This window comes from Aulonocara sp. 'chitande type north' Nkhata Bay, linkage group LG5 (genome assembly GCF_057382095.1).
Source record: "Aulonocara sp. 'chitande type north' Nkhata Bay isolate Kocher_YH1m ecotype deep benthic linkage group LG5, A_spYH_male_GT1.1, whole genome shotgun sequence".
NCBI lineage: Eukaryota > Metazoa > Chordata > Actinopteri > Cichliformes > Cichlidae > Aulonocara > Aulonocara sp. 'chitande type north' Nkhata Bay.
Window position 1 is genome coordinate 33,320,044 of NC_141348.1, and position 10,653 is coordinate 33,330,696.

General features: G+C 43.0%; 1 protein-coding gene across 1 annotated transcript; it reads right to left on the reverse strand.

Annotated features, from left to right (window-relative positions):
- Positions 1–1,146: 1,146 nt before the first annotated feature.
- Positions 1,147–9,721, reverse strand: mcm2 (minichromosome maintenance complex component 2). The gene is made up of 20 exons (XM_086293085.1): positions 9,527–9,721; positions 8,292–8,479; positions 8,017–8,189; positions 7,812–7,936; positions 7,580–7,718; positions 7,384–7,481; positions 7,109–7,230; positions 6,692–6,899; positions 6,451–6,585; positions 5,993–6,184; positions 5,123–5,216; positions 4,950–5,028; positions 4,570–4,741; positions 4,350–4,476; positions 3,961–4,073; positions 3,498–3,662; positions 3,143–3,217; positions 2,757–2,939; positions 2,155–2,310; positions 1,147–1,837 (listed from the first exon to the last, which is right to left on the reverse strand). Exons 1-20 carry the CDS (start codon positions 9,530–9,532, stop codon positions 1,727–1,729), a joined length of 2,661 nt encoding a protein of 886 aa, XP_086149211.1. The 5' UTR covers positions 9,533–9,721; the 3' UTR covers positions 1,147–1,726.
- Positions 9,722–10,653: the final 932 nt, after the last annotated feature.

Sequence of the window (10,653 nt, forward strand, 5' to 3'; positions counted from 1 at the left end):
GGAGTCCTGCATGACTGAGAAGTCCTTCACAAGCTCCAGATGCAGGAAGAGCTGTACTGACTTTGATTGACAGTGTGAGGAACGCCATGCAATAGATCAACACCTCCAGTGAATGGACATGAAAGGTACCTCTTCAGCTCCCCTGCTTCTGGTTTTCCTGACCCCATGGATCCATCATCTTCGTTGAATAGGCCGCTGTTTGTGCTGGCCTCATCCAGCTCTGTGTCTAGGTGATGTCTGATGAAGTGGAGACCTGTGGAAAGATGTAACGTTTGCAAAAGAATTAGGTCGGGGCTTATTGTGCTGTATACACTGCCAAGCTGCAGATATTTGTTTGGAGCTAGCCTCCAAAAGCTGGCCATACACTGTGCGATTTTTGGCCCATTTTGAGCCGATTTTTCAGTCGCGCAACCGTTTTGGGGATCGGCCCGTGTTTTGCCTTAATCGTGTGTCGTGCATCGTGTAGTATACATGGGGTAACGAAAAGCAGTTAACACCTCACGACCAGCTCCCAATCATCAATCGTATGGTCGCAAGATAATCAAACCTGTTTGAAATCCTGTCGCCCCTCAACGCAGCCTCTCACACTGCTCACGCACAAACAGAAATGAAAGAGAAAATGTGGAGCAGCACAGCAGTGCAGCGTCTGACCTGGACACAAGAGATGGAGGCACAACTTGTAGGATGAGGCAAGCTCATCCGAGTACGTAAGCGTAGAGCTTGCCACCCAGGCAAAAGAAAAATAGAGCTATATCACGTTATAACATGAAAAGTTTATTGTTCTAACAATATACTTGTCTTTAATTTGCTGCAGTTGTTGTCATCAGGCTTGTTTAACTAGAATCATGTACACCGCTTGCAAACTTCTGATGTTACTACTGTAGATTAAAGTCACCCGTCAACAGGCTCTGGGTCTTTTCATCCATACAAGGTAGAATTTGGCAATGCATTTATAACAAGTGTAGAAAATTTGCACCTCTCTCAATCTGCAAGTTCAACTAAAATGTTGAGGCGCTCGTTTCACTCAGTGCATTTTAGATGATTTTAAATTACATGGAGAAAAGTCAGAGCAGAGACAAGTAATTGATGAAATACATTTTTGAAATCAAAACAGAGCTGCAATCCATCATGAAGCAAACAGTGACATCATCAAGCACTAGTTTATTTTAACCAGACTTATGAAGCATGGAGGTTTCAGTTCAAGCTACATTAACTTCCTGATGAGAGCACAAACCTCCGAGAAAGAGCAACAAGGTCTGAAATACAAAGTCAGTGAGTTTGGACAATGTAACAACGCATTCAGATAACGTTACGCAAAACAATAAACGGCGCCACATTAACATGTACATTTATTTACAATCAACCCCCCCTGAAGGCAGATGCAGCGACCCCCAGCACAGAATAAACATGTTCCTTTTCTCTTTTTTTTATTTTTATTATTCATGCAGTTTATTTATTGTTGACGAATTGCTTAGCTAAAATAATTTACAGTCACCACCGGTATCAATCCATCAGAAACAGTGTGGTCATCAGCTGCTGCCTTCAGAGTCAAATCTTCCTTATCAGATGATCCTTTTTATAACAGTCCTTCAACAGCGGCTGCTCTTCAGTCACCTCCAATCAGTTCAGAGCCAAAATTAAGAGTCCTGAATCCAGTATGACCAAAACCGAAGTAAGAGCTCATAATGTAGGAGGTGTAAGAAGAGGAGTGAGGTTGGAAGGCTTCTTAAAACTGCTGCAGTATCAGTTTCTTCTTGCCGTCGTGGCTGAACTTGTTGGAGTGGAACAGGTCGCTGTCGTAGAAGGCCGACAGGTTGTGGATGTTTATCTGTCTCGCCTGGAGGGGGAGGAGCAGGAGAGTCAGGCAGGTTCAGGATTGTGTTCATTTTCATTAAATATGTGATCAGTTTAAGACCTCCAGGAACCAACACACTTTTGAATGGGTTCACCAGCTTGCTCACATTTTACTATTTGATTTTTTTGAAGTTCAACTGAGCATTACACACTGGAGGTCTGACTGCTCTGATGAAAGGATTTCCCTACACCTACCCTACTACATCCTATTATAATGACCTTAGTGTGAGTTTCTAAGATAAAAGAGTATTTACGACTAGGAGGACAATAAATTTAAAGTGTGTGTGTGTCTCTCAGTACCTTATCCTGAAGATCTTTTTCTGGGATCTCGATGGTGTCGTTCTGGACTCCGTATCTGTTCCTCTGGTAGGCGACCTGCTCGGCCACCAGCTGTTTGAGGATGAAGAGCAGCAGCTCGTTGTTGTCTCTGCGGAAGGCCAGATAGCGGGCGAACGTCTGAGCAGACAAAAATATTAGATGAGGTCAGTAAACACAATCAGGAAGAATCACATACACTTCATACACGCTCCATAGACACTTCATTTTGTTGATTTTTCATAAATTTATAGGGTTTTAAAAGAGAAAGTGGCTGTTTGCATGTATAGTACATGTATAATAAATACATTTACAAAGTTGGTGAAAACCTGCTGCTAAACATCAATAATCTGTTCTTAGTTTAGCCTTAATACATCTGCCCTTTGGCAACCTGGTACCAATAAACTACCTCAAGTTAGCTAAAAAGCTGCCCCTGCTTTCAGACATTACTGGATTTACTTCAAAGCCTTTTCTGCATGTAAAACTGAATTAAACTACAAGTCTTACTGAATCTAAAAATGTGTCCATCGTTCGCCTTTGAGAAGAAGCATTTTAATGTTTGAGGCCAACAGAAAACATCCACAAACCTTCCTCATGCTCCTCATCACGCTGAACTTCTGTGTGTCGATGAAGCTCTCCAGCATGACCCTGATGGCCATGTTGACGTCGTCCTCCAGTACATAGTCCCTCAGGTGCATTTTGGCGTGAGCCTCCGCCATGCGGATCATGGACTCAATGTGACGAACCGTGATGGGGATGCTGCCTGTGGCCTGTGACACCAAACCAGAGTGGGTTATTTCCACAGTCACAGATGAATAGTTTGATGACTCTGAGAAACAAATTTGAGTATAGCACATGTTCTCACACGCTTTTCTTTCTTAGTGGTTTGACGAATTCAGTTACTCTCCCTGGATTTCAAAAACATGTTTATGTGTAAATGAGAGATAAAGTGGGAGGAGTTTTTCAGACTCACCATTGACTCTTTACGGAGGTCACTGTAGATGCGAGCCACCTTGTCCTGGTCCATCTGGTTCAGTTTCGGGTGAACCTTCAGACACAAAAAATACAAACTTTACCTTCAATTTTCTTTAGCTTTAATTTGCTGCAATACACCCACCTACCTACAAATTCTTATAATTTATTTACTGTTTGTTAAAATAAATCTTGTTTGGACAAAACTTGTAACACAAAAAAACAAAAACAACGTATAATGTAAAACAACAGCTACCTCATTTCGCAAGCTTTCAGGCTGATTACATAATTATGATATTCCAGCCAGAGAGAAACAAATAAACCTGAGTGAGGATCTGTGTGGCATGTGTTTGTACCCGCTCTTTAGCATAGATGATGTACTTCCTCAGGAGCTCCTGTGGAATCGGTGGCACGTCGGATGAGTTGGGCAGAACCACCTCCTCCAATGCCACTCCCCCCTCCTTGCTGCTAGGGTGATGCTTGATGTGGGAACCGACCACGAAGCGCGCCAGCATCTCATCCTGAAGAACAGAAGAGCCACAGTGAAATTTACATCAGAGAGGAGGTAATCAGTTATTGCAACAATATTGGGAATAAACAAGCATGTTTTCGTGTGTTAGAGCCCAGACGTCAGTTCAGGAGATGAGGAGGAAGAGGTGCATGACAAACATAATAAATCCTCTCAGTTAAATATTTGGAAGTACTAGTCAGTTTCACCAGAGCAGGTGAAGACAGATGATTATCCCAGTTCAGTTGTAGTTTGATCTAAAGAAATACAGTGTCCCACAGCAGCTCAGCATCAGGTGTGTTTGCATCTACCTGGACGGGATCGATGGTGTCTCGAACAACACACAACACGTCAAAACGCGACACGATGGGCTCCGTCAGATCCACGTTCTCAGCAAAAGTCAGGGAGGGGTCATATCTGCCACCTGCCAGGAAACAAGAGATATGATGTTGCTCTTGAAAGGCCTCTCTCACACTTCCTTTGGACTAATTACAAAAGGCCTGTTCTCAGACTTCACTGACTTATATCCAACGCTCACTTTTTAATATATTCATAAAAGCTGCATGCACGTGTCCATTTATTTTATGCATCCTTGTAAAGAGTAGCTCAGATTATAACCAACTGCCAAAAATAGCTTAATCAGCATTTAAAATGAATCCATCTCCAACATACTGAGCTAATAAATATGACTGCTACGTACCGATGGGGTTGGCAGCAGCAATGACTGTGCATCTGGCCTGCAGCGAGGTGACGATGCCAGCTTTGGAGATGGAGATGCTCTGCTGCTCCATGGCCTCGTGGATACTCGTTCTGTCTGCATCGTTCATCTGGGAGGACACAAAGTCAGGTACATGCACATTTTTATTTTTTTAAGAGAAGGAGGGGGTGCCCACCAATCTGGATACGTGGATTCAGCTCACCTTATCGAACTCATCGATCAGACAGACTCCACGGTCGGCCAGCACCAGCGCTCCCGCCTCGAGCGTCCACTCACGGCTCACTGGGTGTCTCTGAACATAAGCGGTCAAACCAACGGCGGAGGCCCCCTGACCTGTGGTGAACACCGCACGGCTCGCGACCTTCTCTACGTACCTGCAGATGGAAACACGTTAGCGCATCTTCTGAAACAATCCTTTTACTCCCCCAACAGATTTCTTCATCAACATTTTACCTCTGTTGCACAGTTGCGGTCAAGAGACACAAAATACAGCCCTGCATATGTAAACTTCAGGCCTTTATTTTTTTCCATCAATTAATTAACTTTAGCCACTGACAACATCGACTGTGTGTTGAAACGTACTTGAGGAACTGGGACTTGGCGGTTCCTGGGTCTCCGCACAGCAGCGCGTTGATGTCCCCACGCACCTTATGCTTCCCACCTGGAAAAGAAAGAATTGAGAAGAAGGGGAGAGTTAAAGGGAGGACAAACTGATCCACTGTTATTCTTTCGAATTCAGAGATGAGAGGCTTTACCTGGATTTTTGGGCTCCCCTCCAAACAGCGACAGGGCGAGCGCTCTCTTGATGTCCTCATGCCCGTAGATAGATGGCGCCATGCTGGCAAAGATCTGCAGACAGTAAAAAGGAGTTACCAAAACATTTGCACTGCAGTGGTTGGACCAGTGCAGATCTGCTATCACAGTCAGTTCATCATGTTTTTAATAATAATAATAATAATAATAATAATAATAATAATAATAATAATAATAATAGAGCAGTTAGCTGGGGAAACCGGCAACACCAGCCACAGTGGTCACACTCCTAAAAACAATTAACAGATAAGTGTCTGTTTTCTAACCCTAACCCTCTGCTCCCTTTAGGGGTCGCCAAAGTGGACCATCTGCGTCAATCTTTTTTTTGCCTAACTGGGATTGATTTTCATTCATGACACTGAGCTGTAAGTTAGCATTGAATCATCTAAAACAAATAGGAAGGACTTATTAAATTCAACAGGATTTTTTAAATCTTTGTTTTGGAAGTGAATGGATGGATGGATGTTTTGTTTTAAAAGTTGGTTTTATTTCTAGACTGTTTTCTAAATATTCTTTGCCGTTTAACATTAGAGACTTGAGCTTTCATAAAAATCTAAATTTTTAGAGATTAATCTAGAGATTTCAATTAATAAATCTAGAGATTTCAAATTTCAAACTTCAAATTACAATCAGAAGATCATTTTAAAAGACGACATAAGATAAGATAACCTTTATTAGTCCCACACGTGGGACTAATAAAGGTTCCATTCCATTTACAATTGAATTTTTACTTTTTGGGTGATCTGTTTTATTTCCTTAGAGCCGAAATAACATCCTTTCTCCATTTTTACTATTTGTATCAGATTACTCACCCTCTCTCCGATACGTTCGTCCTTAGACAGAGCAACAATGGCTTTGATGTCTTCGTCAGTCAGCTCGGCCACGGCGACCCCCTCGTCTCTGCGGGTGATGTGGTTAGCCAGGATCACTGTGGCAAACACCGGGAAACCATTCGCCATGTTCAGAGAGCCATCGTAGTTGTTGTGGTAGATCCCAGTCAGCTCCTGATAAGCAGAAAAACATGCATCACTTTAAAACAACAGATTGTGAATATTCTAAGTCCTTAATATACATTGAAAATTACATGTGTATGAAACTGATTTAGTTTTGCAACACAGCATGAACTCTTTCTCGACCCTAATGTTTCTGCAAATGTGACTAAACGTTTATTTCCATCTAGCCTCAAATGTCTTTAATTTCTACTTTTCTGATCAATTTCAACCCTCCCTGCCTCAAATATGACAATTTTATTTTCTTTACACAGACTCACAATCTCATCTCCAGGCTTGCAGCTATCCACAAGGTCGGCCAGGAGGATGGCATCTTTGGAGCGAGGGAGTCGACCTGCAGCCACCTTACCGGGACTTTCCTGGATGGTGATCCTCTGGTAGTTCTGGTACACCGTCTGCAGGAAGGAGGCAGTAATTTTAAATCCTCAGACTGGGCACAGACCCGGCAGACAAACTACAACTTTCACAACCAACCATCAGCCAGCCCGGCCCTCCCCTCACCTCCTCCATGTTGATCTCAAACGGTCCCTGGGATTGACACTCCGGACAGGAACCCGGCTTCACCTCCTGGTTCTGGGACTGGAAGAAGGGCCCTAGCACGAAGTTACACTTGTTACAGTTGTACTTGACCATGCCGAGCTGAGGCAGGACGCCGGTGCAGCTGCTCACCACGCCGCTGGTCCGGATGAGCTGGTTCAGGTGGAGCTGCCTGAAGAGGACAACAGAAGAAGAAAACAGTTGGTAAAGAGCAGAAAGCTTCACCTAAGTAGCTCCTTCATATATATAGACGGCCCTTTTTGGAAGAGCCACAGATGTGCCTCGCCAAGACTAATGTGGAGGTCTCGCCTTAGTTTCATTACTACTGTGAATTATTCCTTCAAGTTGAAAATACCTGTTGGGTAAAAACTGAAGTGTTACCTGAGTGATCGGATCTCCTCGACCAGAGGCAGGTTGCAGATGCGGACATGGATTTCGTAGGCAATGCGATCATATTTTGGGTACATGGCAAGCACAACTTCTTTAGCAGCTTCATCAAAAATCTGGCAAAGAACAATCAGACACGCACCGGAGAAAATAATTGAAGGACACTCACATTTAACTTTCACAGCATTTAATATCCACTAAAGTTAAATATAAATGCATGAACAAAAGGCACAGTAAAGGACATTAAGCAAGATGACAAGTTCACTAACCTTCAGCATCTCAGCTGGAGCTTCTGGTAGGAAGTAAGCCAGGACGTGCTCCCTGGCTGCGAGGTCCTCGTAGTTTACTACCAGGCTCTCCTTGTTCTCTGGATTACAGGTTCAGATTGATTCATTCAAACATTACCAAAAATCAGCCAACAATTGTATTTTTCCACACATTAAAGTTTACTGAAAACTGCACTACCTTTACACATGTCGCTGATCTTCTCCTTGAAGACGTTGCGGCCGTTTTCATCCACGTGTGTGCGCAGGAAGTTCTTGAAGCGGTTGTAGATTTCCAGCCGCGGTGCCGCCATGGACACCCACTCCCTCACTGTGTGGCCCTGCAGAGCATGTGAAAACGTTACAAAGACGTCCCAAACAGCCGGACCTGAAAAACCTCTGTGTGCTAGCTCATCTCCAATGTCATCACAAACCTTCATGTCCTCCAGATTCTCAATGCTCTCAATCATTTCCTCTTCCTCGCCATCGCCTTCTGCTGCCCGCTCAGCCAGCCGTCTTCGCCGAGCAGCCGGGCGCTCGTCATCCTCATCTTCGCTGTCTGGAAGCCAACAAAATGAAAGAATTAATCATAGCCTACCCATCACCACCCTGACAAATATCCACACACTCAAGCCTCACCGTAGAGCAATCCTGGCCTCACGCGCCCCCTGGCTCCCTGTTGCCTGTCCCTCCTCCTCATGGCCTCCTCAGCGGCCGCTCGGGCTCCTGGCGACAGCTCTGACAGCTCCTCATCATCGAGGTCCAAACCCTCTGCCTCGTACTGATCCAGCTCCGGAATGGCACGGTAATCCCTGAACAGAGACAGAGTTGTTATGAAGCCCTAAAAACAAAACAAAAAAAAAAAAAACCCCACAGAGTTCATAGCTTTAAGGCCATTTTAAATCCACGCTCACCTCTCCATTCCATCTCCAATCAGTTCCTCTCCATCTTCTTCCTCCTCCCCAGGCAAGGGTCCATCTCCCAGCAGCCCCTCCGACTCATCCTCGAAGGGCGGCAAGTCTCGTCCGGGGCTGGAGGTCAGGTCTCCCCTCCTGGAGGCTCGGCTGGGGCTGGTGGCCATGTGGTATGACTCTGAGGAATCCTGTCAACAACACGAATTCAGAACAAATAAATTATTCTTATTTTTACTGCCAAAAGTAACCTGACATTGTCTACAGCTTCCACTGTTCACATACAGCATTTAATTTTAGTCTGCGTTTTTATTTTATTTTTCTTCTAGCAGATTCAGGTTTTTTTGCATTTTGTTTTCGGTAGACGGCAGCAGCAAGAAAGACAGTAGGTAGAGATGGTGATGAGGGCAGAACATTTTAATACATTTGGTACATTGTGCCACTGCTGTCAAAGGATTATTGTCTTCAAGTAGTTTTGATGTACATCAATTTGAAAAAATTTTTAAATATTTTTTAACTGGTAACTTTTAGTAGTTAGTTTTATCTAAGAAGGGAAGAAAAACTCATAGGGCTGTGTGACTTCTTAAAGACCATAGATCTTTAAAAGTAGGACTGTAAGACATGTTTATTACACTTAAGAATGTGGCGAGCCAACATTAGAAGCAAAATGTAATTTAATAGCTTAAGTATTACAGGACAGTGTATTTTAATGATCTTTTAATGATTCTTTACTTGATTGAAACCAATCATTTAAAGCTCAACATGGCTTGTAAGTAAACTATAATCAATTATTCCAGATGTAAGGACTCATGCAAGGGGTGTAAAGATTCAAAAAAGTTTTATTATTCCTCGGTTGTTACTTGAGACGGTTTACAGATGCAAAAACAAGCTAACTGACCACATGGCAGGTCTCCTTTTTACAGCGAAGGAACAAAAAACAACAACGGGTTTTGGGTCCAGTCTACGAAGGTGAAAAACGGTTCTTAGCAAAACACGCGCAGTTAAAAACTTCATAACGTATATTTTTAATTCTGATATCTGGCAAAGAATGAAGCTCTACATCAACTCTTGATGACGCTCTCTGTCATTGTTGTGACTCGACGAATGAACAAAGTTTATTTTCCCAGAAAAACTAAAGCTGACTGGTAAAAACTGCTTCGTATAGATTAATGCGCCTCTGCCTACAAGCTGAGCCCTCCCATTAGAGCACTGCGCCTGTTTTTAATGAGTTTACTCACCGCCATCGCTGCGTTTCTGTCTTGCTGCTGCTTCAAAAGCTACTTATTCTTCTTCCTACCGTGAGTCGCTTTTCGCGCGAAAGGACCATGTGACACTCAAAGCCCGCGAAAAATCATGAATATTCAAGAGAGACGGCTGAGGTTTTGCTTTCTCATTGGTGTATTTGCCTGAAAGAGGAGGGAACTTAAAGCACGGTGTGTTCGCTTTAAGACAAGGAGCAGAACGACCGCTCGTCCTGTTGTGTGATGACCTTAATAAAAACAACTAGGGTCGAGCCGCAGAATAAAGCGAACGCATCTTTTGTCTGAGCGCGATGGAGGGGCAGGGTTTATTACGTCGTATCGTTTCCCGGGAAATTTTTGGCTGCGTTCAAATCCGCTTTATTTCCTCCCTCGTATCCTCACTACAGTAAAAATAAAGTGGCTTTTGCCCTCCTGTGGATGTTTTTGCACTGCAAAAAATATTCACGTGCGTAAGTAACATCAATTAAATCAACACATAAGGGATCAATAAGATAAAATAATAATAATTTGTATGTATAGATGCGAAGAATGTGAGACAAGAATGAAACACAGAAACAAACAAACTTTAGAAACTTAAATAATAACAAAAACACATGCTTTAGTAAAAGTAATTCTATAATGCCAGAAAAAAAGTTAAACATATTCAAGGAAAACATCTGCAGCCTGAAGTGACTTCGTTTAATTAATTCAATTCATTTAGTGAGGGCAGTTCCTGAAATTTTAGTTGATTCTGCAGCTGATCCCAGGAGCAAGGAGCTGCAAAGCTGAATGCTCATTTGATAAATTGAGTTGATGAATGCAAGCCAGTAAGTAAGAAGGCAGCAAATGTGTGCTGTTTTATGTGAATAGCCTTATAAATAACAACAATTCAGTGGCTAGGGCTATAACATGACAAAGAAGACCGCTCAACCTGAGCATACAGCATACAGTGAAGAGTACAAGCCTTTATATTGAATCAGTGCTCCATGATAGACAGAATCTAGCATCAGTAAGGATTCTGACAAAGCATCCATATAAATCACATCATCATAATCAATTACAGACATAAAGTGCCTCAAAGGATCTAAACATATCCCTTTAGTACCAAAACAGGTGTGATAATG

Coding starts and splice junctions, on each gene's coding strand:
- mcm2 (XM_086293085.1), bottom strand. Junction 5,217..5,992: donor ACGAACGTATCGGAGAGAGG/GTGAGTAATCTG, acceptor TACTGTCTGCAG/ATCTTTGCCAGCATGGCGCC. Junction 2,311..2,756: donor TGATGAGGAGCATGAGGAAG/GTTTGTGGATGT, acceptor TTGTCTGCTCAG/ACGTTCGCCCGCTATCTGGC.